The 23,431-nt window shown below is 40.1% G+C and overlaps 1 protein-coding gene and 1 long non-coding RNA gene across 3 annotated transcripts in view; one reads left to right on the top strand and one right to left on the bottom strand.

Annotated features, from left to right (window-relative positions):
* Positions 1–10,475, top strand: part of LOC119511172 — a 101,143-nt gene extending 90,668 nt beyond the window's left edge. Inside the window, exons 3-5 of the long non-coding RNA XR_005212173.1 lie at positions 536–681; positions 3,573–3,620; positions 10,318–10,475. This is a non-coding gene — a long non-coding RNA (uncharacterized LOC119511172). The remainder of the gene's footprint in view (positions 1–535; positions 682–3,572; positions 3,621–10,317) is intronic.
* Positions 1–23,431, bottom strand: part of GALNT1 (polypeptide N-acetylgalactosaminyltransferase 1) — a 169,604-nt gene that overhangs the window by 2,318 nt on the left and 143,855 nt on the right. For both annotated transcript variants that reach the window (XM_037805653.1, XM_037805652.1), the window contains exons 10-11: positions 3,673–3,771; positions 3,018–3,152 (exon numbers count right to left, since the gene is read on the bottom strand). In XM_037805653.1, coding sequence (XP_037661581.1) covers positions 3,018–3,152; positions 3,673–3,771 — 234 coding nt within the window. The remainder of the gene's footprint in view (positions 1–3,017; positions 3,153–3,672; positions 3,772–23,431) is intronic.

The raw sequence follows: 23,431 nt of genomic DNA on the forward strand, positions 1-23,431 counted from the left end.
GCCCGTTCCTGACGCAGCTCTGGCTAAGAAGAGTAGGTGCAGAGTGCTGTGGCTCGTGACGTGCAGGCCCTGGCATCCCAGCACTCATAAGACCAGGCTCCACACAGAGGAACTAGACAAACAAGTGACACATCCAGAATTACAGCCTTTGAAGGGGAGGATAAAAGCTGTAATTCATCATTGCCCCTACAACCTAGAAAAAATAATCTGCTCAACACTTGCCCCTAATCTCTATTATTTTATTCCAGAAAGGACAGCTAAAAGTAGTCAAAGCAAAAGAATCTGGTGTCACATTTAACCTCTATTCAATATATAACAAACAAGACTTAAAGATATATGAATGCATGTTTAATCAAAAATAGTAGAAAGAACCCTGGACCAAGGACCGACTATGTTTCAGATCTAGTTACACCATTCACCTGCTCTGTGACCTTGGGTGATCCATTTCTATCTGGGGTTTTTTTCTAGGGCTCTAAGATTTCATGATTTTAAGTTGATCTTACAGATAATGACATAAATATTGTTACTTTTCCAGATCGCTATGGTTTCAACTGATGGAGCAGGACAACTCTGGCCATTGTGCTCCAGAGCTCCCTATGCAGCTGGTTCATGCTGTCGGGCCCGACTGCAGCTTGAATTCTCCCTCTGCCCATTTCTGCCTTCTCCCTTTCACTTTCACAGGTACCAATCCAAAGGATGCTTCCTAATAAACATCCTGAACACGGAACTCTGTTTCTGAGAGAACCCAGTCTGTGCTATAAGTTTTAGCTCAGGGAAGAAAAAGGTTTGGTCTCTAATCAAAGTAACCTAGTGAAGGAACCCAGAAGTTTTAAAGCTTTATACTCAATTAGTCCTTTCTAAATACCCAAACCATCTCTAACTTCTTGTATTTCTAATCATTTACTTTTGGAATACCTGTTGTGGTAGACTGCAGATTGGCTGCTCAAGAATCATTCCCAACCTCTTTTCCCCTTGCCACCTCACACCATAAAGACTGGAAAACCACATGCTTCTTTCCCGACCTCCCTTGCAGCTGGGGTCACTATGGGACAAAGTTCTGGCTCATGAAACACAAGCAGAGTCTGCTAAGAGGGCTCGAGGAAAAGCTTTTGCTTTCCTGATACAGAGCAATATATGTGGTTACGTAACTAACATTCTTCCTTCTCCTTTCTTCCTGCCTTGAGGTGGGGTGTGATGGTGAGGGCTGCATAAGCCACCTTGTGGACATAGGGAAAAGCCAAGAGAATTGCAGAGATAGTAGCCCTGGCGTCACTGTGCCACTGGATTCACACAGAAGCCACTTGCCTCCAGAATTATTATGTAAGACAGATAAACCCCTCTTTAAGTTATATGTAAGTTTAGAATTGCCTAATCAATATACTGTCATTTTCCAATGAACTTAAAGTGGCAAGCTTTAACATTTATGGTTTCTTTTTATTTTTTTTTGTTATCTTGATGACTGTAGGGTACTATTGGCATTTACTGTCTGAAGACAGAGAGGCTATACATCCTGTAATGAGTGGGGCAGAAACACTCAAAATGGCAATAGCGCCCACTATGGGAACTCCTGCAACATAATATTCAGGTCATTTCAAAGGCCATATTCACTGAGCTAGTAGTATATTATATTTAATATTATTTTTACTAAAGTTTGTGAAGGAAATCCCAGGAACCATAAAATACAATCTCTTAAGATCTAACAATACAATAGTGGAGAAAAGACTGGTAGATATATACAAAGAAGCACAAACACGACATGGGTCAGAGAGGATTATAAATAATTTAGGACAGAGAGAGCTAATTTCTGGCTGGGATTCATCAAAGTAGTGTCAAAGCCGAGCTCTCAAGAATGGGTAAAATTTGTTAGGTAGAGGGAATTTTATGATCTTAGATGTGAAATGGGAAACTACAGGGTATGTTTAGGGAACAACAGGTTGATGACTGAAGTAGATCAGGGTTTGTATATGACACATTATAGGGAGAAAAGCCAGATGATGTCATAACTTTGGACAACACTTCCATTTAAGGGGTAGAATGGGGAAGCAGAGGGAGCCAAGTAGATAAAAGGAACAGAGAGAAAGCTAAGAGAGGATAAATTTTAGTGCATCTAAAGCCAAGGTGATTTTTTTTTTTTTTTAAATCACCAGTTTGGCAATAGTAAATATTGCAGAGAAATTCAGAAATAAAGAGAGACTGGAGAGTGCCTGGCTTTGCATTCAGGAGCTATTTCTGTACAGTGTCAGGCAACGATGAGAGCCACTGCTGGAGAGCCAGAGGCATGTGTGCCAGCCGTTCACACCCCTTTTCACAAAGCAGGAGAAATGTCAGATGGCATGTAGAAAGTCAAGTAGGAACAAACGTTTTTCCTAAGACAAGAAAGAAAACTGGTTGTGCTTGTAAGCAGAAGAAAAAGAGATACTGAAGAGGCTAGTTCTGGTTCCAGAACTGCAGAGTCAAAAGTACAAGCTGAGATATTGGCTACAGATGAAAAGGAAAGAGGTTTATTAGAGATGCTTTGATTGAACTAATATTTAAGTATCTCCATGCACCATACATGTTGGGTGGAAAGAGATAGGCTCCCAAGGAAAACAAAGAACATAAATATAAAATTTTTGTTTTATATACATCATGGAGAAATCATATGTCAGAGAATTTTATCAGTTAAAACTCACCTGTCAGCTAAGTGTTTAATTTTCTTATTTAAAAAGCCCACTTATTGCTCCATTCCTCCCATCTAAGCCTCAGAGGCTGAGGACATACAGAGAGAAGAGTGGCTACTCAATAATAAGGACCCAGGGAATGATGGTACCTATGATTTTGCAAGACTAATTTAAGTGCCAGGAAATGTAGAACATGTTTATTTTATTTAAATTATTTTTCCATCAGTCAATTTTTAGAGTATTAGAACAGTTTGATCCATATTCATATCCACAAGAATTCATTTCTGTAGTTATAAAGTACATACATATATCCAATGATACACATGGTTTTATTTCTGTAGGCAACGGATAACTTACCACTGGGTCATACTCCCACAGTTGGTTGCCTTTAAGGTGGTGGCATTTGAGCATTGTGACTGGGCCATTAAGTTTAGAAACATCCAAGCAAAGGTCATCTGTTCTAATTTCTTTGTTGGCAGTGTAAGAAAAAACCTGATAAACAAAAATGCACATATATAAGCTTTCACAGTAAAAAAGAAATTAGCATTTTATAACCCAATAATCTGGCATGGAATAAACAACTATTTTTAGACAGTTGATTTTTGAACTTTATTAAAGCAGTAGCGAAAGAAATAAAACTTGTTAAATGTTTATTCTCTGAATAAAATGAATCAGAAAAGCTACCACTAAGTTTACACAGAGGAAAGTTAAAATGACCTTCAGTTCTATGTATACTCTGAGTATACTGATGAGAGCTGTCGTCACCTATTTGACTAAAAAGGGCAAAATAAATCTCATGCTCAGCAGTGTAAGTACTCTCATAAGGAGTCTTTTATAAATGTTTCATTTAAAATAATCATTAGGATTTAATGCTCCCTTCACCTAAAGTTCTTTATTATTTTCTTTTTACAGGTAGGAAACTATTTCGTGAATGATGTGATGGGATAAAAAGAGCAAAAGGTAAAAGCAAATCTGAAAATTATCCCCCCTAAAGCTTTACTAAGATACTCACCTGATTACCTCCCATACCATGACAGTTAAATATTCCAACTTTTTCATTCTCTTTTCTAGCCATGTTATCCAGACACTGATTTGTCTCCATATTACGTATCTAAGGGTCAATGAATAATGAAAACATAAGGAGTGAGAGAGGTTAACTAGACAGACATATACACATACACAAATCATTCTAAACTTTCCCTGGTACTGTTATAAAACAATCTCAAATTCCCCAAGTAAAAGCTATACATTGGGGAATAAAAATCACTATTCTGGCTATCTAAATTTGTTGGTTTAAAAGTCTTACTCACTGCTTTTATTAAATGTGTTTCAGAGTGTGTATATGGGGGGGGTGGTGTTTATATTCTTATTGCTTTCATTTTTCCAAGTTGTACTTCTAGGATTTGTATTTAGTTCAAGAAGCATAACTTTGCCTAATAATTTAAAACAATTTCCCAACTCCCTGTGGACACCATTAACAAGATAAGGGACATTATTTTTGGTAACGACTCTAATGACTTCTTAGGAGACTTCAGGAGGGTGTTTTCTAGTCAAAGAGCTTTGAGCTTGGCTTATTCCAATATTTTAATAAGGCACTATAACAAGTCCAGATCCATGAAAAACCACACTATCTCCAGGCCAGGAATAAGAACTGAGCTTGGGCATAAGAAATATCTGGGTTTAAATCCAAGTTACCCAAACCCTCTAAGCTCAGTTCCAAACCTAACTGGGGTATAATGTCAGTCCTATGCTGAGATATATACAAGACAATACAACAACACACCAAATTCAGAGTCCAGCACCTAGCAGGCTCAAAAGCAGTGAAAATCTGCATTGTCACCTGATTGCTTGTCACCTCCATCTGGCTATTGCACCAAAATCTCAAACTCAGTTCATGCGAAACCTTTTAATGCTAATAGTTCCTCATCCCAACATTTTATTATGCCTTTGCCACCCTACCTATCCTGAGAATTGCTATATAAAACCACATTATCATTCCTCCAAAAAATTCCTCTGTAACTCCAGGAATCCCTGTTATTTATAATCCCACAACTTGCCCAATCATTCAAGCTAGAAATACGAGGGTCCATTTTCTCTATGTTCCAACATATCACATTAGTGCCCAAGAATTCTTTTACACAATTTATATCATCTTTTATATCCATTATTTTGATTCAGGAACCTATTACCTCAAAAACAGATTTTCTAAAAGGTTTTAGAATTAGATACAAATTTGCATAAAACACAACTTTTACACCCCAGTAGGTAATCAATATGTGATGATCATGGCTACTTTATCTGATAAAGAATTTAGTTCAGATTGTGACAAGATGAGCTTTTATCTCATTTATTCACATAAAACAATTCTTTCCTTTACTTTTCTTAACCTTTTATTCTGAAATACTTTCAAACTTACAGGACAACTACAAAGATAATACAAACCCCACACAGAGAACTCCAACATACCCCTTCCCTCCCCCACATTTGCCCTATCTTCCATTCTGTCTCTCTGTCTTGCTATCCATCCATCATGCATCCATCCTCTGAACACTTAAGTGTAGGTTGTATACATCATGTTCCTTGAACACTTATGTAACCACCTTAAGTGCAGTTATCCAGTTCAAGAAATTTAACATTGATACAAAGTTTAAAGCCTATATTCCAAGTTTTTCAGATGTCCCAATAATGTCCCTTTGAGCCTTTTCTCCTACCCTGCTAGATCCCGATCAGGATCATGTACTGCATTTATTGTCATTGTCTCTTTAGCTGCCCTTTCTTCTTTTTAAAATTGTGGGCACATAAACATAACATAAAACACCTCAACCCCTCCGTTCAGTGGGGTTAATCACATTCACAATATTGTGGTACCCTCACCACCTTCCATTTCCAAAATTTTCCCACCTCCACAGACAGAAACCCTATAGGCATTATGCATTAACTTGCCATTCTCCTGCTCCCAATTCCTGGTAACCTGTACTCTGTTTTTTGTCTCTGTGAATTTGCATATTCTCTGATGTTTTCTTTCTAGTTACCATGGGTCTTAAAGATACCATTGGTCTTATACATGGCTATACATTAGGTTCCAAACCACCAATTTAGCATTACTTTTAGATCCTGTAGGAATTACAAACAAAAATACAATATTACTGGCATTTATATCTACCCATGTTGTACTCTAACCAAAGCTTTTAATTTCTTTACGCAGCTTCCATCTATTGTCTAGTGTCATTTTTTTTTTCAATCTGCAGAACTCTCTTAAGCATATCATAGGATTAGTCTAGTTGATGAACTCCCTCAACTTTTGCTTATATGGGAATGTTTTAATTTTTCGAAAGACAATTTTGCCAGATACAGAATTCCTGGTTGGCAATTTTTTGCTTTCAGTACTGTAAATATGTAATCCCACTGCCTTCTTACCTCCATGGCTTCCAATGAGAAATCAGTATGTAATCTTATTGAGGCTCCTTGTACATGACATGTTGCTACTTTCTTGTGGCTTCCAGAATTCTCTCTTTATCTTTGGTATTTGATAGTTTGATTACATTATGCAGTGGCAATGGGCTATTTGAGTTTATCCTCTTTGGAGTTTGTTGAGTGTCTTAGATGTGTATATTCATGCCTTTTGTTAAATTTTGAAAGTTTCAGCCATTACTTATTTGATTATTATCTCTGATACCCTCTCTCTCTGTCTCCTTCTGGGACTCCCACAATGCATGTATGGGTACATGTTCCACAGGTCTCTCAGGCTCTGTTCACTTTTCTTCATTCTTTCCTCTTTCTTCTCCTCAGATTGAATGATTTCAATTGTCCCAACTTCAAGTTTTCTGATTCATTCTTCTGTCAGCTCCAATCTATTGCTGGTCCCCTTAGGGAATTTTTAATTTCTATTACTGTGGCCTTCAGCTCTGATTCCTTTTCATAATTTCCATCTCTCTATTGATAATCTCTTTGTGTTCATCTATTGTGTTCCTGATTTCATTTAGTTCTTTGTCAATGTTTTCCTTTAGTTCTTGGAGCAAATTTTGGACTGTTCTAAAAAAGTCTTTGTCTAGTATGTCCCAGGTCTAGTCCTTCTTATTGATGATTTCTAATGCTTTTATCTTCTCCATTGCCAGGGCTATTGCTTCCCATTTCTTAGTATATTTTGTAATCTTTTGTTGAAACCTGGAAATTTTGATATTTTAATGTGTTATTGATGGAATTTAGATTCTGCAAATTTGTGTTCCTTAAGCTTGTATCCAGCTAGCATTATTACACTAGCTGGTACAAGCCAGGAGCTAACCAAGCTAACTGCCAAGAGCTAACCAAAAAGAAAAAAGAAGACGCCTTCCCAGCCTTTGCAGATTGACCTGTGCAACTGTTTTCCTTCAGGGCTTATCTGTACAATTAGTTTAGAGAATAGTACCAGGCCAAAGCATATGGGTCTCAGTGATCCTTTCTGTGCATGTGTCTTGTCTTAGTAGACATGTGCCATGTGTCGCCCTAGGAACTCTCCTGTTTACATGGTTCTCAATGTCCCTTCTTCCCCAGGAAACAGTTTCCTTACAGTCCTGGGCACTGTACTGTATGGCCTATAGCCAGCAATCCTTTGCCCCAGGCAGCACAACTTGACTACTCTTCCCACAGCATTCTGTAGGAGAGTTCCGTGAGCTGCTTTCTATACACAGGGCAAGTTGTGGGGTGGTGAGTCCGTCAGGCTAGCACCAGACAGGTTGGGCCAGACATACAAGCTTCCAGTATGTGCGTGAGAGTTGCTCTGCTTCTTCTGGACTGGGACCAGGGACCAGCTCTGTGCCAAGCCAGTGAGGGTTAAGAGAGGGACCAGCCAGGCCACCATGAGCTCCTATTGCTTTTATGTAGCCTTAGTCTTGATTTGGCACTTGCTCTGTTATGTAGCCTTTTAACTATTTTCTGGTGCTCTGAAAAGGATGTTTCTGCCAGTTCTTAACTGGTTGTTCAAAGCTTCTGTGGAGAAATGGAGCCCTGAACCATTTCACTCTGACATCTTGAAAGGGGATGATGCTATTGTACTTTTGATAAAAATTACAAACTCCCTAGTGCTTTGTTTTCCTTGATTTTTTTTCTTTTTATATACAGATGTAAAGGTTGCTGAAGAAAGGGGATAGATGCCATAGGAATGGATAGGGAAGAACCATTACATTATCCTCACCTTCCTTCTCTCTCATATAGAAAGCCCATTTGTTTAAATAATTATCTTTTATCAAAACCCCAAATGAATTAAAAAAAAAATTCAATTTCCCTGAAATGTATTAGGGCTTCTGATCACTCTGTAACTATCTCATAATAAATCAATTTTGGCAATTTTGTTGCTGCTAATAAATTATAGTAAAAAATTGCATTTATTCTGTGCCAGGCAGTATTCTAAGAGTTTAACACGTAACAGCTTCTATCATTCTCCCAACATTCCTATGAATAAATACATGCTATTTTCTGATATGACAGACCTGGGCCTCTCTTCCTTGGGATGACTACTCAGCACTAGAAGTTAAAAGTAGTTTGTCCAAAGATTGGAAAATGCAGCTTCCCTTCAGCTGTTAGAGTGAGAAATAAGTAAACTTAGGTCAGCAATGTTGAACTAGTCAGTGAGGCCCAGGTAAGATGGGTGTTCAGAGATCCAACTGTGGGCCTCTGGTGGGGCCTGATGGTACTCCTCCGAAGTCCAGGGAAGATGGGGTAGATGTCCCTCAGCCAAAAGGTGAAAAACGAACTTCTGTGTAAGAGGGCAGCTGTGATTTTTCTGGCCTCTGGATAGCTTTAATATTAGAAAGCAGAGAGGATTCTGTTCAGCTCAACCAACATGTGGCTTTTTGTAGCTGAGGGGGACATCTGCTTTCCAGGTGGATTCCTCTACACACTGGTTGGCCAGAGAAGCCAGTTTTCAGGGAATACACTTCTTCGTTTCCTGTAGGAATAATTGTAGACTACTTTACCTACGAGATGTATAAGATGGTTTCTTGAGAACATGAAAAACCAGGATGACTAGGGGGTGACTTTTGGGAACAATTATGTCCTTTAGGATTCCAGGATGGAGAGGATCACCTAATATGTTTGTTTGGTGGAATAAGTTTGAAGAGTCTTTGGAGAAGGGAAAAATAAGGAACAGATGTATTTGCTAGGGATGTTGGATCAGATGTTCAAAGTTTTAACTCCACACAACTTGAAGGCTATGTGACCACTTACCGGCTTTGTTTCTAGTGAGGTGTGGAAAGCAGAAATGGTGTTGAAATGCACTTGTTTAAATGTGTATACTGAGCCTTACGTAAGGATGTCAGAGTCAAAAGTTAAAAACAAAACAAAACCAAAAATGGGTGAAATGCTACCTTCTGGGATGGAAATAGGTACTGGGATTGGCTATCCAAAATGTGACATTTTAAAAAAAACTTTGAAAGAATAGCATTTGAAAAATATAGAAGAACACAAAATATAGGCATATTATCAAGCAAGATGGAAGAGAAAACACATGCAAGAACTTAAAACTAGATGCAGTTGTCTCGTTTGCTAGAGTTCTTAAAAAAAAAAAAAGTGAGAACCTTCTGACAAGTTAGAGGGTATTTTCAAGTCCAACCTTCTGGGTTCTCCCACTGTTCAGAGGATTTTATCTCATTTTTTGGTGTACATTAAGTGTCAACCAACAGCTGACTGTATCAGTGTTCTTATTACACTATCAGTCCTTCTAGTTCACTCACATTCCAAGTCACTTCTTCATGACCAGCTTGGAAAGAGAAAAGTATGAGATGTTGTCTTGTTTGGTAATATATTCAGTAGTCATCATGATGTCTAATGGCAACTGAAATTCTAAATTATCAGCAACCTTAAATGAAAAGGCTAATTTGATATGGTAAAAGGCGAGAACTTTTCCTGGTTGAAGTACATACTCCTGAGTACAAAATGGTCTTGATGTTCTTCTCAGCCTAACAGGAAGATAGCTTCTGACAGGATGGCTTGGGAATGGTGCCTCCCTATAAGAAATGTTTTAGGATGCCCCCTACTCTAAATGCTTGAGAGTAAAGAGGATTAGAGAAGGGTCTACAATAGTTATGAATTTTGAAAATACTGGGTTTGACAAACCAAACATGGACATCTCAACTAAGGGCCAGAGCAGGGAGAGAGAGCTGTGGCATGATGGGGTACCACAGCACAATACAGATAGATGGATAGCCTCAGCTGTTGGCTACTAGTGTTAATGCCTCCAGCTTTGACTAATAAAAATTTCTGTGATGATGGAAATAGTCTATATCTGTGCTGTCCAGTACAGTAACTAGTCATACATGGCTACTGAGCACTTTACATGTGGCTAGTGTGACTGAGGAACTGAATTTATAGTTTTATTTAAATATGGCTTGTGACTACCATATTGGATGCACAGGTGCAGATGCTGACACACTGGAGACAGACTTCCACCATTTGTGATGAGCTACTTGTTTGTAATGGGAAACTATGCCAAGGGTGCTAATGAACCTGAACTATTACATCCTTGGGCACTCTGTGAAAGTCACATGGACAGTGCCTCAAGTTTGTACTTTCTGGGAAGTCCTAAGGGTTCTAATGGTTTTTAAGGGAGGAGGCTAGTAGGCAACAGTCCTTTTTAATATAATCTGTTTATGATTGATTAGGTAACATGTCTTTCTTTACACAGACAGGCAGGACCATCAGCCCAGAGAAAACCATCTCCGGTACCTGGTACAGATTGGAAGAGTGTCATAAAGGTAAGGAACTGTTAGAAACAGGAAGTTGTCTAGCTGAATCATACCAGTATCTGAATTATGGTGGTCTGGGGAAATATACACATGCTCAAGGGTCTGGAGGCAGAATCAACAGCGGTGAGAGCTCAGGCTGTGGAGACATGTGGACCTGGAGCCTAGTTCTTGACTCTACCAAAACTAGTCATAAAACCTTGGGCAGGTTATTTACTCTAAACCAATATTTCCCAAAACTGTGATCTGAAGAGCAGTATCTTGCAAGGTGTTAGCACATGCACTAAAAATAGGAGCTTTGTGATCAAATACATTTGGAAAATACTAGGTTAAACAAGTTTAAAAAAGTTTCTTGAAGAACTTCTCAAAGCTTCTTAATAACTGTGACTCTTGGTAGGGGTGGGGAGTAGTGGCATGGAAGGATATAAGATATAAAAAGCAGCATCTCCCGAACATCTTTGGCACAACATCCACTTCCCCTTCCCCTAGCCTTTTAAAATCAAGCACCTTTAGGGACAGCAAGCATCAGTATTTTTTAGAACTAAGTAATTAGGAAATGTTGCTTTAAGAACCATTAGGGCGGACAGTATAAGTGGCTAAAGGATTTTTAGAATCTGGTATTATGTAATCTGTATTTCCTCATTCACTCTCTGACAAAAGGGAACTAAAGTTGGATCAGAGGAGGAGCAGAAAATGAATCAATATGACAGAGTACACACTCAGGAAATCTTAGGAATGCTGGATCTGCCTAGAGAATTAATTGGTCAGCCCATAAGAAGGTATGAATCTTTTGCTAGTTTTTGCATTGTTAAGAATATTTAGCTCCAGATGAGCAACTATTAGAGTATCACAATGTAACACATTTATCTAGTTCTGGGTCCTACAGGAGCTATGAGCATTAAATTTAGTTGAAACTGACACTCTAAATTGTATCTAATACTAGTCATACCTAATTTTCCTTTCTACTCTAAAATCCTCTGGTTTCAGGTTTCCCTGGGTGCTTGAAGCATGGTAAGAGATCTCACTGATTACATTCGAGGCTCTGGCTAAGGAAGGCTCACACAGTGGAACTGTGATCACAAGAATAAGATCCCTGACTGCACTGTGATGGATGCTTGGAAATGACCTCAGCCCAGGAATCAGAGCTTTAGAGCCTGCATAGTATGGCCTGGTATTAAGGGCACAGAAGGCTTAAGGCCAACTGCTTAGTTAATAAGACAATAACAAGCAGGCCATATGGGGTAAAACCTGTTCCTTACATAGGGAGCCAGCCAGCAAGAAGCAGGCAGGAGGCAAGAGTGCCTTGGCAACGATACCATGGGTTAGACAAGTGTCTCTTTGTAATACGCCTATGCTGTGGCTAAGCTTACAATGCCAAGGTGTTTTTAAAAATTGGGTCAGTTCAAAAGAAAAAAACTACTCATTCTCTATTCAAAAGGCAAGTTATAAGAGTGACTGCTCTAATTCTTCCCACAGCAATTATCCGTCCTGGGCCTTTCTTGACAGGATGGGTTTGCAGCAAATTGAATAGACAGACTCTCTTACATATAATAATGAGGCATTAACGAGTAACTCTTATTTAAGTGTGAGTGAGAAGCACCTAAGGCTCAAGAAGCTCCACATACCTCTTACTTGTTTTAAGGAATTTACCCTCAATCACAACAAAGCTGAGAGTGAGGAAGGCTTGAGTCAACCCTCAAGCAGCCTCAGTAACTAGAGGGGACATGGGAATCTGCCTGCCCCAGCACTGGAGAAAACCCAACCAGGCTGAGTGGTTTCTCTCAAACTCACCACCACTTATCACCCACATCCTATTCTTCTATTTCACATCTTTTCCTCTTTCCCCAACCCCCCTTCACAATATCCCTTCTTCACCCTCAGCTGATGATGTGTGTTCCAATGAAGAAATAGAAGTCATTAAAAGAGAACATCCTCATACTTTTCTACTACAAACTATCAGCTTATACCCCCAAACATCTGATGTGCTTGCATTCATCTCCATTCCCTGTACCCTCATTCCTGTTACAACATCCCCCCACCCCCCCTTTACTTGTGCACTGGATTTCATCTCTTCACATGACCCTGCAATCATTGGCCCTTTTTTTTGTATCATTCCCATCAGCACTTCCATCTTAACAAAATAAACAGACAACAGAACCCATATGCTTCTACCCATTTCTCTGTTCTCCTTTTCTAAGGACAAAACTCCTTACAAGAGTTGTCCACACTATGGTCTCCATTTCTCTTCTCCCATTCTTTCTTGAAGCCATCAGGCTTAAATCCCTTCCAATTTCCATGGGAACTCTCATGACACTGTGAAATGGAAGCTGCCCACAACTTCTCTTCTGCCAAATCCAATGACCAATTCTTAGTACTCCTCTTACTCTCTATTGAAACACATTATTTGGTCTTTGGGACACCACTCTTCGGGATCTCCTCCTATATATCACCGGCCATTCCTTCTCATTGTTTTTTGCTGATTCCTTTCATCTTCTTGACTTCTAAATTTTAGAATTACCTAGAGGTTGGTCCTCAGTCCTCTTCTCTTCCACCTATATTTGCTCCTTCCAAGATGATCTCATGCAGTTTTATGGCTTTAAAAAACATCTACATGCTGATAACCCCCAAATTTTCTCAAATTTCTCCCCCAAACTTCAGCTTTTCAAATCCAACTACCTACTCAACATCTTCATTTGGAGGATCTATCTCAAATTTAATGTGTCCCTAACTGTACGTACACTGAATACCTTCTGAATCTGCTTGTCTTACAAGCCTTTCCATCTTAGTAAAGGCATCTGCACTGTACTATGTTCTCAGGCCAACTCTGATATTATCTTTGGCTCCTCTCTTCCTCTTAACAATACACCAGCTTCTACTCTTGCTCCTGTATAGCTTTTCCCCAAAGAGACAATCTGATCCTTTTCCCAAAAAAGGTTTTGCTCATATCTCTGTATGGCCTTCCATATCACTCAGAATAAATTCCAAATCTTATCGATGGCCTGTAAGTTCTATGTGATCTGATCTTCATGATGTCTTCCCCCTTGTTCACTCTATTGTAGACAACTGGCCTCTTTGCTATTTCTGGAGCATACCAAGTGCATTCTCATCTTAGAGGCTTTGTGTTTATCCTTCTCTGTGCCTGGACTACTCTTTCCCCAGAAATTCATACAGCTTGTTCATCTACTTCCTTCAGATCTGTTAAGGTATCGCCACATATGAGAGGCCTTTCTCAACTAACCTATACAAAATGGTACCACTAACCATATTCACCACAGTCATTCTCAGTCCCCTTTCTCTTAGCACAACTTGATATACTTTATATTTTTAATCTGTCACCCCCCATAGACTGTAAGAGCCACAAGAGCAGGGATTTTATTTCATTCATTGCTATATTCTCAGTACTGAAAATAGTACCTATCCTATAGTAGATACTCAAATACTTGTTGAATGAAAGGACTGAAGAATGACAACCTCTTACAGAGAGGGGGTTACTTAGTTCCTGAGTGTCAGGAAGACTTAATCCTGGGAAGGGACCTGGTTGTGGCCCTGTCCACGTGTATCATCATTTGCTACTGTGACTTACAAAAGGAAATTTTATCCTTCTCTCAGTTTCTATTACAGAAAGGTTGTATTTCCACCCCACCTCCCCCCTTTTGGTTTTGTATGCCTTCTAAAATCCAACTTTGTAAGTAAAAGTTCATAAAGACTTTAATGAATTGCAGACAGTCGAGCCTGTTAAGGCAAAGTATTGCTATAGTAAAAGAACAATGGAAAAAAAGGCAAGCTTCCACAGTACATATATATCTCAAGGTAAGTAAATTCAGTGGAAATTGAAATTTTGGGTAGGGGAGGAGTGGGGGGGGTGAGAGTACTATTTAGCCTTATGGGGGAAAGAAGTAGAAAGGAAGCAAAACAGTTTAATTTTAGCCTTGTCAACTGGAGAAAATGCCTCAATAAGGGTTCAAAGTGATCAAAAACGAGCTGGAACAATGGGTGGAATATGGGTGAGGAGGGCTGCCAGCGACTCTTCCTCACATAGCTCAGGTCAGCAAACTGTTTCTTACAGGGTCAGAGTAACATTTTAGGCTTGTGGGCCAGATGGTCTGCTGTGCAGCTGGCTGGATTTGGCCTGACGGGTATAATGTGCTGACCCCTGGTACAGATATTCTTAGGTGTCTTTGTCACTGAAAGAACTTCTCCCTCTCTAGAGCTTTTCTTTACATCCGGTGATTTCAGGGTCAAAACAAAGATAAACAATTCTTTTTTTAACATAGAGCCTACGTACAAGTAAGGTCTTTTAGCACTGAGGATGTCCCAGAGGAAATGAGCCAACTAAGCAAAGGAGTTTGAGTGAAGGGGTGGGGCAGGAGGGAGGTAGTAGCACTCCTGTGTTCTCTGGGGAGGAAGGCATGAGATACAGGAAAATCTGTGTATCTACTAGAAAGATGGAAAAAGAAAGGGCCAAGAAAGAGATGAAAAACATCTGATAGTAAATGAATTCTAAAAACATGCTTTCAAAGCTATTCAGAAGAGAATTATTTACCCTTTAAACAGTGGCTTTCAGACGTTTTTGATTACAACTCATAGAAAGAAATACATTTTACGTCATGACTAAGTAGAAACAAAGTATCTTTAATATAAGCAATGTACTTTCATATATTATTTTCTAGACTATGGAAAATATGGTGGTCATGAGCAACTAAATTCATTCATAACCCACCACAGGGCTGTCACAAGTACAAGCAAACTGGAAAACAATACCCTGACCTAATAAAAAATAGGAATCTAGGGAGTTATAGAATTGTCATGGTTCACGGGTTTGGGATATTATAATGAGGATGAGAAGTGCTGCTTCTATGTAAGACATAGCAGCTTGTGAAAGGGGGGCAAGATGGCACCATAGGGAGGTGTGGAATTTAGTTAGTACCCTACAGCAACTAGTAAATAGCTAGGAATAACTAGAAAATAGTCTAGAACAACTGTTTGGGAGACATCCGTGACTGGACACACAGGTACACCAGTCTGAAATGAGTGAAACAGCTGAGATTGCAGCACAGAATTATAAGTAAAGCTTTCCAAACTGCAGAGCTGGCGACCCTCCCCAACCAACACAGCAGGCTGAGTTGGAACACTTCCCTGTGGGAAAAAGAAGCGGTCTCTGCTGGGAGCAAGGTAAGGTAACTCAACCAAGCTCCAACAGCAGTTTCAATTAACAAATCTGAACTACTGAATACAATCTATGAGCACAGATAAACCTGGAGCAAGCAGGAAAGGGAACCCTGAGGTCTCTCCCGGAAAAGAGGATGTGGGGCTGATGGAAAAATAATAAATAAAAACAGGTATTTGGAGTGGGGTGAGCTCAGAATACTGGAAAAAGGCTGTGTCTCAAGAAAAAGGGCATATAGAACCAGGTACCAACTCCAATCAACTGGCGAAACTGTGGGGCTGGGGACTGACTCTGAAAAGGGGATTTCTTTCTTTTTTCTCATTCTAAGTAGCTCATTAGAGAAAGCCATAGGCATTTTCAATCATCAGTGCTGACTCAGACAAGGGTGGAGTTAAGAGAGTCACAGAAACAAAGGAAGAAGTCAAGTGAACAAGATAATCCTTAAAGGGTTTATCTTCCCTAAGAAATCTAGAGATTTCTCAGTAGAAACCACAGAGATAATGAAGGCAGTAGTATGAAGGATATAAGGTGATAAAAGAAAAACTACCAAACAAGAATTCTATATCCAGGAAAACTGTCCTTCAAAAATGAGGGAGAAGAGACAGAAGAAGATGGCAGCATAGAGAGGAGTAGAGAAGTTAGTCCCTCCAGAGAAACTAATAAACAACCAGGAACAACTAGTAAATGATCTGGAATAACTGCTGGGGGCAAGTGTGATTGTCCAAACACCATGTACCAACCTGGAGTGGAAAGAATGCCAGAGATTGCAGCATGGAATCTGTGAGTAGAAACTGTGGACACAAGCCAGGAGCCTCTCCCCGATGGCAGCCCAAACTGCACAGCCTCGCTATTGAAGAGAGCAGCACTCTCCAAACAAGCAAATATACCTCAGTCCAGCTCCAACTGGGATTTTAATTAGCAAATGTGGACTTCTCAATGCAAGATGCAAATCCCTAACAAGCAGATAGAGGCTTTTAGTGACGGCTCACCTTTTAAGAACCAGGAGATATCTCTGTCCCAAGAGGGGGAGCCCAGAGGACCAGGTGCTGTCTCTGGCTGACAGGTGAAACTGGGGGCCATGGACTGACCCTGAAAGGGGGCTTTCTGTCCCTTTTTCTCTCTCTCAACCTGAGGAGCTCAGTGGAGAAAGGCTCAGCCATTTTCAGCTTGCAGCTCTCTGACCCAGATAAAGGTGGAGATAGCAGAGTCAGAGAGACAAAGAACCTATTTGTACACAAATGAAAACTCCCTAGGGGACCATATCTTCCCCAAGAGGAAAGAGGTGGTGCCCAGATCTACCCACCTTCCCTTCAGAACCAGATCCCAGAGCCTGGGGGAAAACAGCCACGGCCACACCTCCTTACACCAGATGGGAGTGACAGGCTGAGAGGCGCCACCTGCTGGGCAGAAAAGCACAGTGGCTTGAGGCCTCACAGGGTGTGTCATTCCTCTAAAACTCACCCTTAGGGAAACTGGATACTGAATAGTTCTTCATTCTGGGACCTGAGCCTGTTCTGGTCTGAGAAAACCTGACTGGGGTAACTAAGGAAACCAGATGCCGACACAACAGAAAACTACAACCTACACTCAGAAAAATGAAGTTATGGCCCAGTCAAAGGAACAAACTTACACTTCAACTGAGATACAGGAATTGAAAAACCTAATGCTAAATTAATTCAAAAAGTTTTGGGAAGATATGGCAAGAGAGATGAAGGCTATAAAGAAAACACTGGGTGTACATAAGGTAGAAATTGAAAGTTTGAAAAAACAACCAGCAGAATCTATGGAAATAAAAGGGGCAACACAAGAGATGAAAGACACAATGGAGACATACAACAGCAGATCTCAAGAGGCAGAAGAAAACATTCAGGAACTGAAAAACAAGACACCTGAAAACCTCTACACAAAAGAACAGATAGGGAAAAGAATGGAAAAATATGAGCAACATCTCAGGGAACTGAATGCCAACATGAAATGCAGTAATGTACGTGTCATGGGTGTCCCAGAACGAGAAGAGAAGGGAAAAGGGACAGAAGCAATAGAGGAAATAATCAATGAAAATTTCCTATCTCTTATGCAAGACATAAAATTACAGATCCAAGAAGCACAGTGCACCCCAAACAGAATAGATCTGAATAGTTGGAGGTTAAAATACAGGAATGCATAAAACAGTGAATCTTGTGGTGGACAGTGTCCATGATTAACTGTACAAAGATTAGAAATCTCTTTCATGAACCAGAACAATGACTAGAAGTTAATAATAGAGGGGCATATAGGAAAAAAGTATGCCTATTGCCAACTATATACTACAGTTAGTAGTATTTTAATGTTCTTTCATCATTTGTAGCAAATGTACTATACATTGAGTCAACAATGGAGTGAGATGATTAGGGATATGGGAGGATTTGAGTTTCCCTTTTTTGTCTTTATTTCTTTTCTGGAGTAATGAAAATGTTCTAAAAATTGAAAAAAAAATTAGTTCTGATGGATGCACAGCTGTATGATGGTACTGGGGGCAAATGATTGTACACTTTGTTCACATACCATACAATTATCCAAAGATCCTATCCTGTCTTTTACATTTGACAATTTGATCATTAAGCGTCTTGGTGTAGGTCTATTCAGATCTGTTTGGGGTACACTGCACTTCTTGGATCTGTAATTTTGTTTTATAAGACGTATATTTTGTATGTCAAGCCCTCAATATTATGGCCATAAAGAGAAGGTTGAGCCCACCTGTAATTATGCCTAGAAGTCACCTCCAGAGAACCTCTTCTGTTGTTCAATTTTTCTCTAAGCCCAATTCTGCAAATAAATTCATCACCCTCCCCCTGACATGGGACAGGACCCCCGAGATGAGCAAGCCTTCCTGGCGATGTGGGACATGGATTCCAGGAATGAGCCTGACCCTGGCATTGAAGGATTGAGAATGCCTTTTTGACCAAAAGGGGGGAAAGAAAGGCAACAAAATAAGGCTTTAGTGGCTAGAGAATTCAAATAGTCAAGAGGTTGTCCTGGAGGTACTCCTATGCAAGCTTCACCTAGCTATGCCAAATGACCCAAGTCAACAACAGTCCTGAAAACCCTGAAGAATACCCAGATCCCTGAGACTCTTATATAAACTTTTATCAAGTTTCACTCACTAAATTTATTCACCAGAAATGTAAATCCTTCAGAGTGCTCCTATGCCAGCTAAGTCTCAAAACCCAGAGGCAATAGCCTCTTCAAGAACATCAACTAGATGTGTCCCCTTTGCTTATAAAGTTGACACCCCTTTTCAACATGAACAGCTTAGGGTGGTCACTGCCTAGATATCCCTGAAGATTGGGAAAGTGATTAAACTAGAGGAAGGAGTAGCAACAGAGAAGATAGAATTTAACAAAGGATTATGAATACTGAATCTTTATATAACGTTCTTTTTCTTAGTTGCTAGGGTATTAGAATAGTTAGAAGGAAGTAATTGAAATGGTGGACCTGTAACCCATAGCATCCTTTGAAATTTGTTTTATAGCTACTTGTTAAATGGTAATTTGAAAGCTATACCTTTTTGTGTGTATATTTCATAATAAGGAAATAACTCAAACTGTGGAATTGTAACCTATAATATTCTTTGAAATTTGCTAACTAGTTACATTGCACTTGGGAAGTTATCACTTTTATGTATATATATTATATTCTACAATACAAAATATAATAAAAAAGAGGAAGAGGAAGAGTTTAAAATATTTTAGGACAAACAGAGAGTTTGTGAACAAGATACCTGCTCTACAAGAAATACTAAAGGGAGCACAACAGGCAGATAGGAAAAGGCAGGAAAGAGAGGTTTGAAGAGTGTAGAAATGAAGACTATCAATAAGGGTAAAAAGAGAGATAAGAAAAAAATAAAAATAAGATATATGTACTGGTTTGGATGTATTATGTCCCCCAAAACGCCATGTTCTCTGTGGGGGCACATGTATTAGTGTTGATTAGGTTGGAACCCACTGAGTGAGTGTTTCCACATGGAGATGTGACTCAGTCAACTGTGGGCAAGACATTTGATTGGATAATTTCCATGGAAATGTTACCCCACCCATTCAGGGTGGGTCTTAATTAAATCAATGGAGCCATATAAAAGAGCCAACAAACAGAAGGAACTCAAGAGCAGCTGCAGCGAAGAGACACTTTGAAGAATGCACAGGAGGTGGAACTCAATCTGGAATCAGGAGATGCCTTCCCAGTGAAAAGAGGTTTTCGAATGCCATTGGCCTTCCTTCGGTGAAGGTATACTTCTGTTGATGCCCTCATTTGGACATTTTCATGGCCTTCAGACTGTAACTTTGTAACCACATAAACCCCCTTTATAAAAGCCAATCCACTTCTGGTATTTTGCATAACAGCAGCATTAGCAAACTAGAATAATATATAAAATGCAAAAGACAAAATGGTAGACAGTAGACATTATGTTGAGCGAAATGAGCTAGACAGAAAAGGATAAATATTGTATGGTATCACTAATATGAACTAACATTGATGAGCAAACCTTGAGAGTTAAAGTTGAGAGCACAGGTTATCAGGAGACAGAAAGAGGTTAGAGATTGGGCATTTGATACTGAAAGAGTACAGAATGTTCAACAGGATTGATTGTATAGATCCAGAAATGGATAGCACAATACTGTGTGATGGTAGCACAATACTGTAAGTACTCTGAACAAAGATGAGTGTGAGTACAGTTTAAAGAGGAAGGCTAGGGGCATGTATGATACCAGAAGGAAAGATAGAAGATAAAGACTGGGATTCTATCCCTTAGCAAAACCTAGAGTGCTCAATGACGGTGATAAAATGTACAAAAATAAGAATGTTTTTACACAAGGGACAACAAACGAATGCCAACATTGCAAGGTGTTGAAAACTGGGTGGTGTTTTAGTTTGTTAATGCTGTTATGCAAAATACCAGAAATGGACTGGCTTTTTAAAAGGGAATGTATTAGGTTACAAATTTACAGTTCTGAGGCCATAAAAGTGTCCAAACTAGGGCATCGACAAGAAGCTACCTTCACTGAAGAACGGCTGATGGCATCTGGAACACCTCTGTCAGCTGGGAACACACATGGCTGGCATCTGCTGTTCCTTTGCCCCCAGGCTGTGTTTCAAAATGGCATTCTCCAAAATGTCTCTGGGTTTCTCTTAGCTTAGCAATGGCAGCTGTGCTTCTCTCTGCATCTCAAAGCATCTCTAAGCATCAGCAAGCATCTCTTGGGGAGTTTTGTCCTCTCTTAGCTCCTCTAGAACAAACTCTTGGCCAGCATCTCAAAGCGTCAGCAAGCATCTGGGTCTCCTGGCTTAGCATATCTCAGGGTGTTTTTTGTCTCTCTGTTCTCAGTGCAAGCTCCCTTTAAAGGACTCCAGCAAACTATTCAAGAGCTACCCTGAATGGGTGGGTTCAAATCTCCAGGAAACACTCAATCAAAAGGTCAAACCCTAATCAAAAAATTAACCAATCTGCCCCCATAAGATTACATTAAAGAATATGGCTTTTTCCAGGGGACATAATGTATACAAATGGGCACATTCCACCCCCGGGACCCCAAAAAGACATTCTTTCCAAATACAAATACCTTCATCCCATCACAGTATCGCTAAAACTTAAATCATTTCAGTAACAATAGGCAAGTAGAAGATCTTATCAAAATCAATTACAGGCATGGTCTGTCCTAAGGCAAAACTTCCCTCTAGCTGTGGACCTGTGAGACTTAGAACAAGTTATCTGCTTCCGGTATACAAATGAGGGGCACCCAGAGGATAAATGTTCCTATTGCCACAGGGAGAAATTGAAAGGAAAACAGGGTTAATGGGACCAAAACAATTCCTAAAACCTGCAGGGCAAACTTCATTAGATTTCAAAGTTTGAGAGTCATTTATAGAATGATGTTTTATCCTTGAGGCTTAAGAGAGCAGCTGTGCCAGCCTTTCCAAAGGCTTACGCAGCAGCCCTTTTCTCTCCAAATGCTGGATGAGTGCTTCAACATATCCATGCATTGGGGAGACCACCTTCTTCTTGGCCCCACTTTCCTCAAGCATTGGGGTGCCATCCGTACTCTGCCTCTCTAGGGCCAAGGCTCTCCTGTTTCCGAACAGTGGGGTGGCGGCCAGGTTCTCCCCAATCCCCAGGGAATGTGCTTCACCCTCTCTGAGGCCTGAGGTGGCAGCACTCTTCCTGAGCATGGAGGCGGAAGGCCTGTACTCTGCCTCTGGGGCATACTCACCCTTTCCACGTGCAAGGGCTGCTCTGCTCTCCTTGCCTGAGATTTCTTGACTCCAGACCTCAATCTCCATGGTTCTGTCTTTGATGAAATTTTTCCTTCTATTCTTTCTCTGTCCCCTCCAGTCTAGACTGGCAGTGGTTCTGTTTATACAGATTTTGCAAAAAATTTGTTGGTTTGGTATGAAGCATACAGGAGTCAAAATTGTCAGATAAAAGGACTTTCCACAAATCCTTTCTGGATAACTCCTTTTCCAATTCTGGCTTGTCCTGAAATAGCGGTCAGGTTCCATGTTTGGTTAAATCCTCACGTGCGTCACCATCCTCTGGGGTCTCACTTTCTGGAGGCCCAGAATCTTCCAGACCATCAATTTCTGGTTTCTTTGTACCCAAGAGTTCAATTCTTAGCTTTTATCTTTCCTCTCACATTTTACTATATGCTGCAAGGAGAAGCCAGGCTGCATTTTCAACTTTCAGCTTGGAGATCTCTTCAGCTAAGTATCCCAGCTCGTCACTTTTCAATTCTGCCTTCCATCCAACACCAGGACTCATTTTTGTCAAATTCTCCACCACTTTGAAACAAGGATCTCTCTCATTTTTTCCAGTTGGCAATAACACATTCATCATTTCTGTTTACGGCCTCATCAGAAGTATCTTTCGAGTCCAGATTTCTACCAACAGTCTCTTCAAAGCAATCTAGGCCTTTTCTATCAAGCTCCTCACAATTCTTCCAAAATCTTCCCCTTACCCATTTAAAAAGCCATTCAAACATGTTTGGTATTTGCAAACTTAGCAGCACTGCACTTCTCTTGTATCAAAATCTGTTCCAGTTTGCTAATGCTGCTGTTTTGCAAAATAACAGAAATGGAATGGCTTTTTAAAAGGGGCTTTATTAGATTACAAACTTACAGTCCTGAGGCCATAAAAGTGTCCAAACTAAGGCATCAACCAGAAGATACCTTCACTGAAGAACGGCCGATGGCGTCCAGAACACCTCTGTCAGCTGGGAATGCACATGGCTGCCATCTGCTATTCCTTTGCTCCTGGACTGTGTTTCAAAATGGCACTCTCCAAAACGTCTCTGGGTTTCTCTTAGCTTAGGAACTCCAAATGTTCTTCTCTGCTTCTCCAAGCATCTCTAAGCGTCAGCAAGCATCTCTTGGGGGCGTTTTGTCCTCTTTTAGCTTCACTGGAACAAACTCTGGGCCAACATCTCAAAGCGTTAGCAAGCATCTGGGTCTCCCGGCTTAGCATATCTCAAGGTGTTTTTGTCTCTCTATTCTCAGTGCAACCTCCCTTTAAAGGACTTCAGCAAACTAATTAAGACCTACCCTGAATGGGTGGGGTCAAATCTTCATGGAAACATCCAAACAAGAGGTCACACCCTAATCAAAAAGATTAATCAGTCTGCCCCCATAAGATTGCATTAAAGAATATGGCTTTTTCTAGGGGACATAATATACACAAACAGGCACAGATGGTATAGGGGGACAATACAATCAATGCAAACTAGAGTCTGCCCCCATAAGATTGCATTAAAGAATATGGCTTTTTCTAGGGGACATAATATACACAAACAGGCACAGATGGTATAGGGGGACAATACAATCAATGCAAACTAGAGTCTATAGTTAACAGTAACATTGTA

This window comes from Choloepus didactylus, chromosome 16 (assembly GCF_015220235.1).
Source record: "Choloepus didactylus isolate mChoDid1 chromosome 16, mChoDid1.pri, whole genome shotgun sequence".
NCBI classification, from domain to species: domain Eukaryota; kingdom Metazoa; phylum Chordata; class Mammalia; order Pilosa; family Megalonychidae; genus Choloepus; species Choloepus didactylus.